This window comes from Argentina silus, assembly GCF_951799395.1.
Source record: "Argentina silus genome assembly, chromosome: 10".
NCBI lineage: Eukaryota > Metazoa > Chordata > Actinopteri > Argentiniformes > Argentinidae > Argentina > Argentina silus.
This window is the reverse complement of record NC_139664.1, coordinates 8,170,926-8,188,392: the sequence shown is the minus strand read 5'-3', so window position 1 is coordinate 8,188,392 and position 17,467 is coordinate 8,170,926. Positions and strand designations below refer to the sequence as shown.

Here is a 17,467-nt window from a genome sequence, read left to right as displayed (position 1 = left end):
TGTGTGTGTGTGTGTGTGTGTGTGTGTGTGTGTGTGTGCGGTAAAGAGAGAAAGAGAGAGAATGCTGTGTGTTTATTTGCAACCATGTAGGCCTACTGTATATGAAAACATGTAGCCTGAGAGTGAAAGCGTGTAATGTGTGCATCTGCGTCAGTGCATGTGCATGAATGTGTGAGTGTGTGTGTCATACGCAGACTAACTGACGTTAAACGTTTCAGACATGTCACACATTACTAGACAAGGGTCAAAATGGTTAACTGTATAGGACATATAAACTAGACACAATATTACACAATCAGCATAGTGTGGTTACTATGCTCCAGTCCATCTGTGTTCAATCATCAAGACTAAGCATCTGTGTTGAATTACTGGAAAATTTAAATTAGCACACACACACATTCTCACTAACTCTCACTCATTCACCGCATTGAATTTGAAATTAGAGAGACACAGGCACTTAACTGATCAATTCAACCACAGGGGGCTCTTTCTGATGATTCAGAATCTATAACCGACCCTGTCTCAATAACATCGCGTGCATGTTTTTTGATAACAGCAGAGTAAGCGGGAGTGGGGACTGCTGAGACAGTACCAAAGTCAGAGCAAGAGACGACAGCGATGATGTAAGGGTCTCTGTTTTCGTGCTTTTTACCGTAAAAGAGTTCAGCTGAAGCTGACCGGAAAAGGACGAGATTTGGCCACCAGCCAGAGGCATTAGAGGAAAAAACAAACGAAAAACACAATAACTTGAGATTGGAGATGAACGTGACGTCAGAGCTCGTGGGAATTTGTCGGTGCTCCAAAACTGGGATGAGAAAAGTGAAGCACCCTAGGGAATACAGTAGTTGGTTCACTTTCTCCACAAGCTTTGTCATTGCAATTGCAGGAGAAAGTGCGACTGTTTGCTTCAATACTTGGCAGGCGACTTGAATGGCTGGTTACAGTAACTCGGAGCTATGACACGTTCGCAAGCAGTCACACAAACAGATGTTACTCACTCCAGCCCCATTGACATCACCCGTCTGCTGCCTGTCCATGAAAACCGCGCAGTAATTTCACAAGCTACCGGACATTTTACAAGACCAATCATCGGATATTGCGCATTAACAAAACTAGGCACAAACTGATTAGACCGTACTCAGCCTGTTGTCAAGTACCACTGCATGCGGCATAGAAAGGAAATGAAAAGATCCCCACCGCATTGAAGTCATCCAGTCTGACCTTTGAGACACCTCGTAGAAGTCCTCGAGTGTGGTCAACCTGTAAGTCATGGAGTATGGACATTTGCAATGTATCACTGTTATTAGAGGTTAATCTCGGAATAGTCTAATCATAGAATGAATAATGAAAGGATAACCTAATTTTCCCATAATTTAATGTCTGTTGACTCATCATTCAACATCGGTGGAATGAGTCCTGCGTCGCCACCTTGTGGAACTTTCAATCTGGAATCTGACCTAGGTCGCAATAGAAAATAAGCAGGGCATGGATCATTCTCATCTGACCAAGACCCCGTCCTACTGGGGCGATTACTTTGAAACACAAGATAATACCACAATACCTGATAGTAAAGTCTTATAGGCGGTAAATATCAATATTTTATTTATAATATGTGGAAATTAAGTACATGGCAGTTTGAAATAAAATACACATTCATATAAAACAACAAATTTAAAGCGTAGTTTCCAAACTCAGTATTAGTGTTAACATTAAACGATTCTAATATTTAGTGACAAACACATTAACTGTGCTCCTTATATGGGAATATCTGTGAGCCCAGTATAAAATATGACTACAGGCATATGGAAAGGCCTATGGGATATGATAGCCTACATTGTCAAAGCCACAATCATTTTATGCTCAAGTTGGGAGTTTCCTGTATGTCAGGGAACCATTGCATCCAGGCAATGAGTTGCACAAGACAGAACATTACAATACTCTGTTTGATATCAGTTGATGAATAATAGGAAAGGGGTAGGGCTGACTAGACTTTGGCAACTTCAGAAGCTATTCTCTGAAACATAGTCAACTTTATTTGAAGTGGTCAGAGGGCTTGTACTGCCATACTAATGATAAACACATGTTCTGAAAAGAAGAAACCGCTGATATCATCTGATGACAACCAACTTTACAACGTCTTGACCAAAACTCCAAGCTAACTGCACTTGGACGATGGTTTGGGTCATTACAGTGTGAGCCATTAAGCTGACATTAGTTGTCATAACATATGTTATGTCATTTTTATGATTCTGTAATATGTAGGTTTTATGACAGTGGGTTCAAGTTAAATGTAACCACCACATTGAGCCCCTCCTTCTCGTAGTTGGATGCAGTTGCCACTTAAAGACTGATCTATGGCCAGTTAAGCATTTTCCCCATAATGTTTAAGGTTAGGATCAGGGGAGAGTGAGCTGATCTCAGATGTGTGTCTGCAGGTCTCCTCTAGCCAGAGACCCAATCTGCAGTGTTCACAGTCTCGTCCTCTGATTTGCTGGAAGCTCGTCCTGGTCAAGTCCCCACAGGAAACTGCGAAGGCGTGTCACTTCCTTTTGGAACTCTGGGCTGGGGATTGGCTGGGAGAGGTCCAGCCGAGGAGTCTCGTTTGGCAGGATGAGAGGAGGATGGTCCAGGAAGCTCTCAAAGATGTCTGAATGGAGAGAAGAGCATAAATAAAAGTTAGCGGCCTGAGAGTCTCATTCATACATAGGTTGACTGATGTAGACCACTAGCAGCAATCTAATCATGGTTACATGTAATGGTAAACCAATGGTAAACAGTTGTTAATTGAAGAAAATACATTTCAGCAGGTTCCACCCTCATCTGAATATGAAATGCTTTTCCCTGTCTCTCACCTCCACTCAGCTCTGTGCCAGGGGGAGGAGCCCAGGAGGCAGGTGGAGCTCTGGCTGGCCCCAGCTTGTAATGGGTCAGCAGATGGTGCAGCTGGGCAGGGCTTAGCAATGCGTGGTCCTCTTGTAGGCTGGTCCAGGATGACTGTCAGGGGAGACACAGAAATGGCTAATCAATCAACATCGAAATAGAAATAGATTATTACCAATCCTCCCTGGAGCTGTATTACCTGGATGAGTCGGGTCTTTGGGACACACAGGAAGTTGACTGTGACTGACAGCTTCTTCAGGAATTCAGAAGCAATGTCTCCTAATCCTGCCCCCTGGAGCCAGTCCAGAACCAGATCCAGGTTGGTGCGGATCTGGACTGCTCGGGACCAGGAGAACAACCCATCTGAGAGAGAGAGAGAGAGAGACTAGAGGTGTCTCTAATGATTCCTGAGCAGAAGTTGGAGGATCTATTCAAAGCTAAAACCTTTTAAGCTAGAACTTTACAGGAAAGTTACAACCCCACTAATATTTAACCTTGGTCATCCCAGTAATGTAGGATGTAAAGGTATGATACAGCAGTCTGTGACCTGGTGCAACATCTAAAATCAAAACACATCAGAAAAACACCCAAGCCTACTTTCCTAAAGCAACTTTCAAATGCTTTGCCCATCGTGAGGTTGGGGACACAAATGTTGGGACGTGGCCCCTCACCTCTCTCCAGCAGTGTGTTGAGTAGGGAGGTGTTGGTGAAGAAGAAGAGGTAGCCGAAGGTTTGGGAGGTGAGCGGGGGGGAGAGGCAGGCCTCACGGGACATGAGCAGGGAGCAACGGTACACCTCCACCAGCCCAGCCACTGTAGGGGGTAAGGACGACACGTCATCCCCTTCTCTGTCCCCCTCTCCACTCTCACCCCCTTCCGCCACCGTGTCTCTCTCCTTCTCCTTCTCCGCGCTGGAGAAAGGGTTGTTGTCTAGGAGGGCCGGGAGAAGAGAGTACAGGGTCTGAGAGGACAGAGAGAGAGAGAGAGAGAGAGAGAGAGAGAGAGAGAGAGAGAGAGTGAGTGAGAGAGAGGAAATCCCATATTAGGGCATTTTACTATTCATTCATAGACAGCTAGATAGATGGGTGGCTGGATTGGTGGATGGGTGAGTGGGATAGATAGAGTGCTAACCTTGGTCAGGTGATACACACACTGCTGAAAAGTGTGCATTATGACGTCATCAAGCAGTGCCAAGGCCTCGGAACAGGTGTCTAGGTCAGCGGACAAAACTGGGTCGCCAGGGGCTTTGGGTAACAATACATACCAATATCAATACATATGCATTCATTAAAAAAGGTAGGTATAACCTTCACTGTTATTGTCATTGCAGATCCACAACATGTCTCCTAACTCACCCTCAAACTCCCACTCCCTCTCCATGGTCTCAACTTTGACCTGGAAGAAGTTGAGGAGCTCTGTGGCATTTGACATCCAGAACATCAGAGGTCGAAGGTCAGATGATAGTTTCTGTGCACTGGGCGCGCTTAGTTCAGCTTCCTGATCACTGGAACTGGAAAGACCAGATGGTAAACAACATTATTCAGTCTGTTCATTTTGGTGGATTAGAGTTGAATGTAATTGTTCCCATAAAAGATTAATAAGAATCCATATTGTTCTAGTCTAAGGCTTTACCTTGCCTTACCTTTATCCATACATTTAACTGTACAGTATCTGGAGGTTTTGAACATACTACTTAAGTGTTAAAAGACATAGCTGCATAACCACAAACAGCACAGTGATTCATTCAGCATAAGGGGAAATTATTTCCAAACAGAGGAAATGTGACGTTGAGCAGCAATCTTCTTACTTTTGTGTGGGATGCTTATCCCCAAATTCCTTGATGTTATCCTATAAAAAAAAGAGTTGGAGAGAGAAGAGGGGAGAGATGTCTGGACTTAGTGAAGGGGTGGAGGAGGGGTAACAGAGCCAAGCCACCAGGACAATTACAACACATTTTCCAGCAGAAAGGAAGTGACATCAGCTCATCCCAACGTACAGGGCTGCAGTGAGAGGCATCTGCATGTCTGTAACCCTTTACACACTTATTGTATCTGGTGTGAACCTGTCAGTGGCTCTCCATGCTTCCCACAGCAACTGCCCCTCTGATATTCACACCAAGGTCAACAAGGGCTCAAAAAAAGTGTTTGCCATGGTAACATTAATCAGACACTCTACTGGTATTCCATTTATGTCATTCACTTACCCAAACGATCCCTTTGATCTGATTGGCTGCCTTAAGAAGCAGTTGGGGTGTGAGTGCAGGGTCGAGGTGCTTGGAGGCGTGGTCAATCATGACAGACAGTAGATAGGCTGGGGCTAAAGGCCCGCCTCCTGAATCTGGAGAAGAGTTCTTGGAGATGATCTCCTGAGGGAGATAGAAGGAGAAGCAAACCACGGGTGGTGATGGTTTATTTAACATTTCTGTTTCGGCTCGTATTACTCTGGTATTAACCAGGGGTCAGATCCTAAGTTGAGATCTGTACACATGTCTCAAGTAGAACTCTCTGGTACTTCTTCTCTCACCTGTAGCAGGGCGTCAGCATGACGAGGCTGGAACTTCAGCAGGGCATCAGTGGACCCCAGGTACTGCCTCAGTGCTTCCTGCCTGTCCACCAGTCCCGAGGGGCAGCAGGTGGAGGGGGCGTCGGCCTGCCAGGGTAGAGCCAATGCCAGTGGTGGCGTCGGAGTCACTCGAGGGTCACGGTACAGGAAGAGGAAGTGGCCCCCCAGGCCAATAATATCTCCAGGCTTTAGCACTGCCTCCCTGTATAAGGCGGCACCGTTGTGGGTGACCGCCCCTCCCCTGAAGGGACGTGCCAGAGCTGGTAAAAGGGGGTAAAACGATAAGCTATGTGTTGAAAAAATATTTTCGTAGAGAGTGATACTGTATAGTCAGGTGCCAAGGTAGACACAGTGAGTATATGACTGTATTCATTATTGTGTCTTATGTAAAATACTGTATGTTTAGTTGCATGACCGTCTGCAAACCAGATTTCCCTATGGGCCAATGGAGATTGGCTTGACTTGTACCTTGTCCAGAGGGTGTATCAGGTACAGCTGAGTCTCTCCTGATCAACAGGTGTCTCGCCAGCATGTCAGGAGCAGAGAGGAACGTATCCACCTTCAACGGCCTTTTCCCTTTCCTTTCCCTCTCCCTATCCTTCTCTCTCTCCCTCATTGTTGGCTTCCTCCCAAACACGTGTGTGTGACCCGCCATGATGTACAAAACAAAGTCCTGAACAAAACACACACATACACACACATTGGGGGGGGGGGGGGGTGGCGGGGGGCAAGAGAGAGGAATAAAGGAAGAGAGAGGGGAGTCTGTTATCATCTGAGTGCCATGGTTATAATAATCTACCATCTCAGAGATCTTAAGTTGCACAGAAGGCAGAAGATAAGGTATGAAGTGTGTCACAGTTTGCTACAATGAGGACCTGTGTGAGGTCATTGTGCCAGATGAAGTGATGTATACAGAGGGGTTTTGTGCTGTCTCTGAAGGTATTGTGCTGCTGTGAGGCTGTTTTGTGCTCGGGGTTGAATGGGAGAGGCTGCGAGAGGGTTGGAAACAGTGATGGTATGTGGCGATTAGAGACATGCAGGTATGATGTCATGTTCAGGGTGTGTGGTGTGTGTGCGTCAGTGTGTGTCCCTGTGCATGACTGTGTATGTTTCTGTGTGTGTGTACATGCATATCTTTGTGTGTCTTTGTGTGTCTTTGTGTGTGTGTGTGTGTGTGTGTGTGTGTGTGTGTGTGTGTGTGTGTGTGTGTGCGCGCGTGTGTGCGCGTGTGTGTGTGTGTGTGATATCATCTGGCGGCGCAGGTCTAGCCTTGCTCTGGTCGTAGCCCTGCAGCAACAGGAAGTAGGGCCGATCCGTAGGTGGAAGGATCAAGCTTTGTGACATCACTTCCAGGTCACAGCTGGAGTAGTCTTTCTCCGCCTCCATTGTCTTGGTTCTCCGGTCCACTTCACCTCCGACCTTTGACCCCATAATCTACAAGAGATGGTGGAGGCTTGATGGTCAAACCTTACATGCCTGAAATTAACCTTTCCTTTTCCTCCTTTGCTAATATCTCTTTTAATTTCTTGTGATCCCTCAGATTTTCATTCATTGTCTCACTTTCTTTTACCTATCTTTTCCTCTTTCTTATCCCTCCTTCATTCTCTATTTCTCACCTCTCCTGGCTCAATCATCATGCTCACAATGTTCTTCCTATCCTGGAGACCGCCATTGTTGTTGCCAAGACGGCGGGGGTCATTGCCGACGTGGTTGCCCTGACGACGCCTCAGACTGAGGTTCATGTCGCTGATGCTCCTCCTGAGCTCTGTGTTCCGTCCTCGATGACCTCGCTCGCTCTCCTCTGGTCCTCCCCCAGACGCTATTCGGCTTCGCCTCCAACGCACACCTGTTACCACAACCACATGACCATAAGACAGTTCGGCCTGCAAATAACACTGAACCACATTGTTAAGGGTCCTCTAAGGGTCCTTGGTTTAATCATTGTAAAGTGGTTCATTTATCATCTGGATAAAATGTTATGTCTCCAGGGCCACATTTTCAGATGCCAAGTATGACAGCTATGAGATCTATCTTGGTGTTTTGTGTCTGTTACCTATACAGTTCTCTCCGTCCCTCTCTCGCTCCTGTTCCTTCTCCCTCTCCTCCCTCTCATAGTCCTCCCGTCTCTGGATCTCAAAGCGGCGCTCAAAACCGTCCTTGGGCCGCCACATGTCCACCAATAGCAAGGGGCATTCCCACGCTGCCACGCCCCTCCGACACTCTGTCTCCCATTGGAGGGCTCCGTCCGGCTGCTTAATGGGCTTTCCAATGACATCACACAACAGGAAGTCCTCGGGGCTGTGTTTCTGGAGAGCTGGGATTATTTTTCCACAACAAAAGAAAAACAACCAAAAAAATGGATTGTATGAACAGGTCATTGTTACTCAGTGTTCAAAGCTGAGTCTCAAAGGGTGCATGCAATATCAGTATGGTTAAGGCATGAATGGTGACTGACTGTATGTATTAATGACTGTAGGGATCATAGGGAAGGAGTCTCTCTCTCTCTTTCCTTTACCTATGTCATCTGTCTCCTCCCTCTCTCTCTCAGTGTAGCGGGTGATGACCTGAGCGATGAGTTGTCTGGCTGTAGAGTGAGCAGTGGCCAGCAGGGAGCGGTAGTTGGCCCCGCTGGAGAGGGCATCCCCGTAGATCTTTACCAGGCCGGGGGCGGAGGACGAGGCCGGGGGCAGGTAGTGGTGGGACGAGGGGGCAGCAGAGTGGGCCCACAGCTCTCTCTCCTTCTCCCCTATAGCCTGGTCCCGGTCACTGTTAGAGCGCCCCCTCAGGAAGAGATGAGAAAGGCGCTTTGTGCGGGACTGGGGACCGGCAGGACGGGGCCGGAGGAATGCCGGAGACGGGGCTGGGGAGGGGGGAGCGAGGGAGGGGGTGGAGATGGAGAGGGAAGAGGAAGGGGCAGAGGGGGCCTCATGGAGGGAGGCTGCGTCAGAGCTGGTAGTGGACCTTGAGAGGGAGAAGAGAGAGAGGGAGGGAGAGAGGGGGAAGAGGAAAGGGGACGGAAGGGACAGGTCAGCTGTGAGTTATGACTGATTGAGTTGAACAGGCAACCAGCACTGAACACCACAGAGGGAAGGGTCACAGGGTTCGATGGCCACTGTAAGACTGCTGATACATTAACATACAATCAATACCTCATAATACATACTATTATCTGGACCCCTTTATTCTCAGCTGTAAAATGTCACATTATAAGCCATAAGAAGCGAGTGAGAAAAAAAGAAGAGAGACAGGCAGACTGATAGGGATAGAGATGACAGGCTGGGGTACAAAATGGAAACAGTCACTGCTAGCCAATAACATTTGACTGGTCCATCAATTTTGCAACTGTAGAGAACTCCACACTTGCAGTGTGAGTGAAAAATATCTGGAATGCAGGACGGTGTGAAAGGAGTAGAGGTAAATACAGAATACAGAATTATTACTAACTCTATGTAAATAAGTGGGGATAGTGGGAAGTCCCCCACCCCGACTGGAGGGACAGAGTGGATGGAGAACTGTGTGAGGTGCAGGTAAGAGAGAGGGGACACAATATAGACATGAGGAGAGAGACCCAGACTGACTTGACAGAGACAGCGCTGGGCCAGCGACCCCCCAGCTTGGCAAAGTGTTTCCTGGGTGAGTTGATCCACAGGCCCACGGGGAAATGGAGCTTCCTGAAACGAGGACTGCCAGACCCCTCCATCTGAGAACGAGAGCGAGAAAGAAAGAGAGAGACAGGTGGAGGGACAGAGGGGGAGGCAGAGAGATCAGGAGATGAAGAGTAAGGATTGAAAGAGCACATATGTATTTCTAGGATTAAAGTGACCAGAGGCGGGCTATTTCATGGTTCAACTCATACTAGTGTCAGGTCAAAAACTCATGTCACCATTACAGAGATAGAACCATTCAAGAAGGTTTGTGAAATAACAGTATGATATCATCATCATCATCATCATCATCATCATCATCATCATCGAATAATAGCCTTCCTGGCCCCCTCTCCCCCCAACCCCATTGTTGAAGGACAGCAGATGTTTGGTCTCTCAAATCATCTCCAATTATGTTACTGTATATGTCATCTTTATCGCAGAGCTACTCTAAATATAGCGTGCGTCATTCCTCATTCTCCAAACAGGAAGGGTCTTTTGCAGGACTCAGATCCAGCTGTCGTGTTGAAAGGGAAATGCCCACTCTAAAGGTCACTTGTTGTCCGCCCCTGAATGAGTGCAAGGAGTAGGGTGAAGTTGCTCCTAGACACTGATCTAACTTCACTTATGTGTTTGGTCTCCCCCCCTAATGGGTAAGGTTAGGATTAGGGAGAGGACTATGAATAAAGTATAACGTTTTGTTCCTCAAACTGCTGCTCCTCAGTGTGGTAGGGAGAACTGGTCAAATATATGTTCATTTACCTTTTAATTATTGTTATTTTGATTCTATATGGGAATAAAGCCAACATAGAAAACATATAGGTGTTGTTTCACAGATTTAAGGTGGAAATCAACACATATTATGACTATCTAACAGCTTATTTCACTAATGTAGTTGGATGACTGCTCAAAATGTCTAACTTAAATGGAAAAGTAACAAAACAATACACTACAATACACCCTCACCAATTATTTTAAAACACTTACCCAGGATGACTGTAGTTCCTTCTTTGTATATGTGTGTTAGTCCTTTGCGAGTGGGGTGTTTTCCTAGTCTAACTCAAATACGAATATATTGAAAAGCAGCTTAATAACGAATGTTCCCTTTTCCCCAAGACAAAAACTCCATTTTGAAAAGGTCTCTCTATTTGTCACACGTCTCTCTCTCTCTCTCTTTCTCTCTCTCTCTCTCTCTCTCTCTCTGTCTGTCTCTTAACTTTTTCTCTACATCAATATCTTATCCTTTTTTTATTTAAAAACATCTTTTTAGCCACTTTTCTCTCTGTACTCTCGGTATCTGTGACAAGGTCTGCTCCTTTCTCTGCCTTTCTCTGCTTCTCTGGGTCTATAGATAGAGAAACAGGCCCATTGTTCTAAGTGACAGAATTTCCTTCCTTTACACTGGACAACACCTATATCCTGAGCGACAGAGAGAGAGGGAGAGAGAGAGAGGGACAGAGAGAGAGAGAGAAGTGTGTGTGTGTGTGTGGGGGGGGGGAGACAACATAAGTGCCGGGGAAATGGGGAGATTATTGTGTGATGCACACACAAGCTGGTCCTTCTGGCCCTACAGGACATATTGTTTAGCCGCTATACTGTAATTAAACACTATAAAGAGATAAGAAGGGGAATGAAGAGAAGGGAGGGGGAGGGGTTAATCCAGGGTACCCCTACCTCTCCACCCTGTCCCTGATTGAGTGTGACTGTTACCAAGAACATTTGGGTGCTCTGAGAAGATGGGGTGATGGAAGGAGGAGATGGGGTGGTGGGGGAGTGAGGGAGGGGATATAATGGGGATGGGGTGGGGTTGAGCCCCAGTGACCGATCCAGCCAGTTCATTACTCTAATAAATCCACTGAAAGGAAAGAGGTTTATGTCCCATATTGTTAAAGAAGGACATGTGACTTGTGGACCTTGGAATTATCTACTACTAGTTGTTCTGATTGCTTACTTAGCTGTATAGTAAAAGACATCCACACAATGTATCATGTCATAACTCATACTGTTTACTTAGATGTACCTGACATTCTCTCAACACACTAGTCAATATATGTTGATACATTTGTATTGATGTTATTGAATGTTATTGCATTGCATTGCATCATGAACATACAGTCATTTCTAGAAAAGGGCCTCACGGTTTTGCTGAAAAGAGGAAGGAGGAAACAGCGAGACAGGAAGTTAGAGGGAAAGGGACACCTGTGACCTTTGACCTTATCTACAACAGGAAGATGGTGACAGGAAGGAGGGACAGAGGGAGCAAGAGAAAGAGAGAAAGTTAGATACACTGAAGTACAACAAAGGCATCTGTCTAATATCTGACCCAGTAGCAATGTAGCATCCTAGCATCCTTCCAATATGGTGACACATTATTAGTGTAGTACAACTGAATATTGCCCAGATGTTATTGTATTGAATTGAACAATGAAGGGGGGAAGAAATCAATTCTGCCCCTATCTTCAAATGACCCTTCCCCGATGGGACAAATGATCTCAGTGATGTTTACAATGTGTTGAAGCTGAGGTGTCATATGACTTGGATGGAGGTCTGATTGGTTCCCTTGCAGAAAGCTCTTAATTTACTGTAGTACTGTAGTTGGAAGTAAGAGAATGTTTAGAGACAGATTCGCTTTCTTTGTCCTGGTGTGTGGACTCCTCTGAACCTACCTACCTCTCCTCTGAATACTGTGAGAGTGACCATGTGGTCATCTCTCTTTCTCCCTCTCTACCTCTCTCTCTATCTATCATTTACCATGAAGGTAGAATGTAATGTTTTTCTACTAAGTATTTGCCTTGTAATAATTGTATAAGTATACAATATTATTAAAGCCTCATTTGATTCATTCTATTTGACCATTCTTGCACTAATCAGCACAAACTCAACAATTCTTTTCACATAGTGTCAATTAAATTACTTGGAGTCAGATTATTAATATTAAGATATGCTTTGCTATTAACAAAATATAGCCACATTTCCTTGCATGCTTCGCATTGTAACTGCCATCTCATTAGGCCCTACAACAAGACATACGAAACCTTTCAAAATGACACCAGTTGTGCCAGGTCACACACTGCACTTCCACTGAGTTGTACAGAACACTGAGTTGGACTCATAACTTAGGACTTGGAGAGGAACTCACAGACAGGGACAGGTGGCAGGAGACTGTGAACACTCCTTTGCGTCATGGAATTTCGTTTTTTTGTTTGCTTTTGGCATGCGGATGACAACTATTCCCCGTTCCAGGCAGTCCCCACTGTTTGGTTTTTGTGGAATACCTTGTCAAGCTAAATTATGTATTTCACATTGTTAGCTGTTTTGGTTTATCCTCTCACATGTGACTCTTTGACGGCTCTAAATTGGAATTGAGAATGTAGACATAGGTCTAGTTTCAGCCTATATATCAGGATTGGGTTTAGGCTTGCATACTCACACTTAGTAACTGGTTGGTGTCTTGTCCTGGGCAAACATAATGAACATGTGGGACTGCTTGTACTGTTGAAGTATTAATACATAAATACATTGAGCCCATTGTATTTTGGAAAACTTGTTAACTTTCTCTGTTGGAGAACAGAGATGTGCTAAGATTCCATTTTGAGAGAGAGAGGGGGGTTGGGGGGCTGTAAAAATAGATCAGACACAGCATTGCCCATCCTGTTGTTTAAGGCGAGGAGGGCACACTGTGATTGCTGGTGGAGAGCAACAACAACAATAGTTAGATCAGATTATTTATTACATTCATGGAAATGTTCACTGCAATTTTTAATCTCTGTGTAAAATTATCCTGTTTATTTTATTTAAAGACACAAGTGTTCTTATTTTTGGTCATTACATTTTAAATATTAGATTAGTATTAGGATTCATGGTTTGCAGGCACGAGTCGCTTCCGTCCATTGACCACTTGAGGACTCCTCCAGTCCTTATCCGCATCCTCCAACATCCCATCATACTGTGCGTGTCGCCTTTTTCAGCTAGGAAGGACCAAGTCTGTCGGAAACACGTCATACCAGAGAGGACACAAGAAACAGTCCAAGGTAGGTCGAGGACAACTGGCCAAAAGTCTCATTAAAGAATCAGTCTGTATGAAAGGTCAAAGTGTCTTTAGCCTATTAATCGTACATGTAACTGAATCTATTAGAGATAACGCGGGAATAATGTGTCATTTCACTGTTTTGAAGCCGCTAGCTAGCAGTTAGCTAGATAAGTCATCTAGCTAACGTTAGCTGTTAGTTAGCAAGCAAACAAGTGTAGCTGTGCTATGCCATGCACACTGTGATTGGCTAGTTTATCTACTTAACATTTGTGTAAAGTAGCCCATAATACATCTCGCCTCTACGTCAACTTTCTTTGCCATCTTTGATATATAGGTAATGTTACCTTTCAGAAACATAATTTATAGTAGTACTAGGCAAGTTAAGCTAGCTAGCTAGGTAAGTCAAACCAAAATGACAGTAGCTAGTAAGTAGACAGTAGTAAATACAGCAGACCATCTCTCCTTGTTGCTGCTTACAAGCTTATTAGGAAAGCTGGTTCAGTCCTTGGTGTCACCTTGGACACTGTGGAGAAGGTGGTCAATAGGAGGATGAGGACCAAACTCCTGGCCATCATGGACAATCCCTCCCATCCTCTACATGACACTGCGGCAGAGCAGAGAAGCTCCTTTAGCAACAGTTTATTACAACCACTTTGCACTAAGGAGCGCTATAGGAGATCTTTTCTGTTTCAGATGTCTATTTTTATTTTTATTCTATTGTTACTTTATTTTGCTGTTTGTGATGTGAGCTGCTGTAATGCCTTAATTTTACCTCTGGGATGAATAAAGTATCTATCTATCTATCTAAATGCATTGTCATACTTCTCTGTTGAATGGCAGCTATCATGACACCAGTATTCCTGTCATTTTGTTAGTGTTGATCATCTGAGACTACAAGCTGCCAAGATGTCTGAGGTTATCGAGGAGAAGATCAAGAACTACAGGACAGCTCCCTTTGATGCCCGCTTCCCCAACACCAACCAGACCCGCAATTGCTTTCAGAACTACTTGGGTGTGTGAACGGTGGAGTCAATGTATTGTATTAAATAGATTTAGTCAATGTGTAAATATTTGTATTTAATTTGCTCTTAAATGTTTATGCATGTCCCACTTAGTGGATTGATAAGAGGTCCTTAGCAGTCAATTGCCCTCAGTCCCAACAAAGATAAACACCTCTTAATAATAATTTAAAATAAGCAGGTAAAGTTCTCTCTCTCTCTCTCTCTCTCTCTCTCTCTCTCTCTCTCTCTCTCTCTCTCTCTCACACACACACACACACACACACACACACACACTAACCCTTTACTCGCTCTCTAACAATAACTCTTTCCTCTCTCAGACTTCCACAGGTGCAACAAGGCTCTGTCAGAAAAGGGTCAGGATGTTGCCCCCTGCGACTGGTACCAGAGAGTCTACAAGAGTCTCTGCCCCATGAGCTGGGTACGTACATGATGGAACCCACCTCGGTGGTCTTTAGCCTTTTAGCCCACGGAGCTAAAGCTTAGCCATCAGTTCTGGGAGCCAGTTCACATCTGTTTTCAAATAACCAATAACAAGTTCTCAAATAACCAACTCTTCACCTACATGTCAATATGTAGCATACACCACCGATCCAGTCATGTTCAGATCAGTGACTACTTCAAGGAAGGGTGAGAAGAAGGCTGCTTCTTCAAAGTATTTGAACAGGACCCAGAGGAGTGGGCATACACATACTGCCTCTTAACTGTCCTTGCGCGGTTATATGTAGCGCCAGGAATGAGAAGTACTCGAGGTGTAATATAAATCACTCTTGATATCAGAGCAGGCAGCTACAGCGTTGGCTGCTTCTCAACTATTCACAAGGTATCATGCCTGTTCTGACATGCCGGTCTGGTGGTGCAGTTCTGTACCTGTGCTTTTGTGTCCAAGTTGTTCTCACCTTGTGTTCTGTATACAGTATGGACCACCCACCTCTGTTCTGTTTGTTTCTGTCTATGCTTGCTTGCTTGTCGTGAATCCAGACTATCCATCAGCCAATGTCAAATCAATCCCTAGCCCCTACTCTAAGACATATTTCAAAAATCTGTAAGGATCAACTGGGTGAAAAGTTGAAGGTGACAACTATAACCATGTTACCTACACCTTTTATTATTCTTTCAGATCTATAATAAGTAGCTAGGGGTTGATGTCAGACTGGGAACAATCCTCCATGGAGTGGCTCTGTGACACAAATAAGAGTTTATACCTGTGTACTTTGAAAGGAACAGAATGATAGTAACTGTAATTTCTGTTATTAGCAAATTGGCAGTTTTACATAATTTCTTCCTCCAGGTTTCCAAATGGGACGAGCAGATTGAGGGTGGAAGCTTCGCCGGGAGGATCTAAAATGGCTGATGTTTGACCCCTCACCTTGACCATCCAGCTCAGAATATTCTGTTAGCTGCACCAAGACCCCTGTAGCGTGTGCCCATGAACATTTGTTAAGAATGTACCACACCATTATTAATGTTGAACAACAATGTTATTAATGTTTATAATGTTACATACAAAGACTTAATAAAAACACGCACAACTGTTTAACCTGTCACTGGGGTTTCTTATTGTGTGTGTGTGTGTGTGTGTGTGTGTGTATGTATGTATGTATGTGTGTGTGACAGGATGGAAGCATGTGTGTCTGTCTAGAATACAATCCATGATTTTCCATTACAAAACTACTTCGATATACACTCACTGAGCACTTTATTAGGAGCACTATACTAATACTGGGTAGGGCCTCCCTTTGCTCTCAAAACAGCCTCAATTCTTTGTGGCATTGATTCCACAAGATTTTGGAAACATTCCTTTGAGATTCTGGTCCATGATGACATGATTGCGTCATGCAATTCCTGCAGATTTTTCAGGTGCACTTTCAAGCTGTGAGTCTCCCGTTCTACCACATCGCAAAGGTGTTCTATTGGATTCAGATCCGGTGACTGGGAAGGCCACTGAAGAACACTGAATTCATTGTCATGTTCATGAAACCAGTTTGAGACGACTTTTGCTTTGAAGTAGCCATTAGAAGATAGGTAAATTGTGGCCATGAATCGATGCACATGGTTAGCAACAATACTCAAATAGGCTGTGGCATACAAGCGATGATTGATTGGCATTAACAGGCCCAAAGTGTGCCAAGAAAACATTCCCCACACCATTACACCACCTCCACCATGAGAAGGTGTACAGGTGTTCCTAATAAAGTGTTTGGTGAGTGTAGTGCTAGAAATTCACTGGAAGGGTGTTGAATAGCTACATTTATTTGTCCATGGTAGTCCTTTGATTAACACAAAAAATCATAACTCTACTGCTATATTTCTGACCTGGAGAATCAATTTTATAGTATGACCCAGTTCACAGCACAGACTTTGGTCTCGTACTAGTCTCGTACACTACGCTTTGTGCCTTTTGTACAATAACAGCTCTAGTCCAGACGATGGCAGTCGTCACTGATGCACTCATTGCCATTCCTACCTTCTAACACAGGGTGGTAGTGTTGGATCAACTAATCCAGGCCCATAGATATGTATGTCTGAATTTATTTATACACACGGCTGCATCGATCTATACCCACCTGACCTGACCTAGTTAGAGAAGTTCAGCCTAATAATTTCGCGTATTATTTCATTCTGGAAACCCCATTGGGAAACCCTCATGTGACAGAATAAATTGCTCACGTTAGAACTCAAGCCATCTGTGTCCAAGCTTGAGTGCACGTAGTCCACCTCTTACATCCTCCTCTCTAATACTACACACATACAGCGTTTACAGATTTCTTGCGATGCGATTGGTTTAGAAAGACCACATGACCAGTGGAGATGTTGAGGGATTAGTTTCCTTGGCAACAGCTCCAAGACCACAGACAGGCTGCTGAGCTGATGGAGAGATGTGGATGTAGGTATGGGTGGAGAGAGGGAAAGAATGAGCCCAGAAAAGTCATGTATCTGTCAATATCATTCTTCAATGCACTGTTCATGTTAAACTCCCCCACGCCCTCCTTTATCTTCCTGTCTCCTTCCCTACTGGCAGGATTCTGCTGTCATGTCATAGAGGACCACATCTGCATTTTCTGTATTATTTTCACGTCCCTCCCTTCCTCAGATTTATGTCCTTGTTAGACGTACGCTTTGTAGTATGAGACCATGCACACTCTGATGAGATTCTTTGGCACTTGGCCGTCATCAGCACAAAAACACAGGAAGCTGACGCAACTGTGGTCATCACAGTCTTCCGGAAGCTGTGAAGTTAAGAGTAGTACAACTACTTTTTCATTATAAAATGTGTCACCTGACAGTAATGGTCAAAGGGCATGTTATGGTCATGTAGTCATAGATTTAAAG

The 17,467-nt window shown here is 44.6% G+C and overlaps 2 protein-coding genes across 2 annotated transcripts; one reads left to right on the top strand and one right to left on the bottom strand.

Moving 5' to 3' along the window:
- Window positions 1-1,587: 1,587 nt before the first annotated feature.
- Window positions 1,588-10,401, bottom strand: rasip1 (Ras interacting protein 1). Its single transcript, XM_083679721.1, has 16 exons — window positions 10,073-10,401; window positions 9,020-9,141; window positions 7,957-8,402; window positions 7,495-7,755; window positions 7,058-7,287; window positions 6,711-6,875; window positions 5,910-6,114; window positions 5,403-5,701; window positions 5,083-5,244; window positions 4,687-4,727; window positions 4,235-4,389; window positions 4,011-4,123; window positions 3,552-3,840; window positions 3,080-3,243; window positions 2,853-2,994; window positions 1,588-2,647 (listed from the first exon to the last, which is right to left on the bottom strand). The coding sequence occupies exons 2-16, from the start codon at window positions 9,139-9,141 to the stop codon at window positions 2,469-2,471; spliced, it is 2,973 nt and encodes a 990-aa protein (XP_083535847.1). The 5' UTR covers window positions 10,073-10,401; the 3' UTR covers window positions 1,588-2,468.
- A 2,623-nt stretch (window positions 10,402-13,024) lies between these two features.
- Window positions 13,025-15,674, top strand: cox6b2 (cytochrome c oxidase subunit 6B2). The gene is made up of 4 exons (XM_083678161.1): window positions 13,025-13,116; window positions 13,991-14,127; window positions 14,455-14,555; window positions 15,426-15,674. Exons 2-4 carry the CDS (start codon window positions 14,022-14,024, stop codon window positions 15,477-15,479), a joined length of 261 nt encoding a protein of 86 aa, XP_083534287.1. The 5' UTR covers window positions 13,025-13,116; window positions 13,991-14,021; the 3' UTR covers window positions 15,480-15,674.
- The last annotated feature ends 1,793 nt before the right edge of the window (window positions 15,675-17,467 follow it).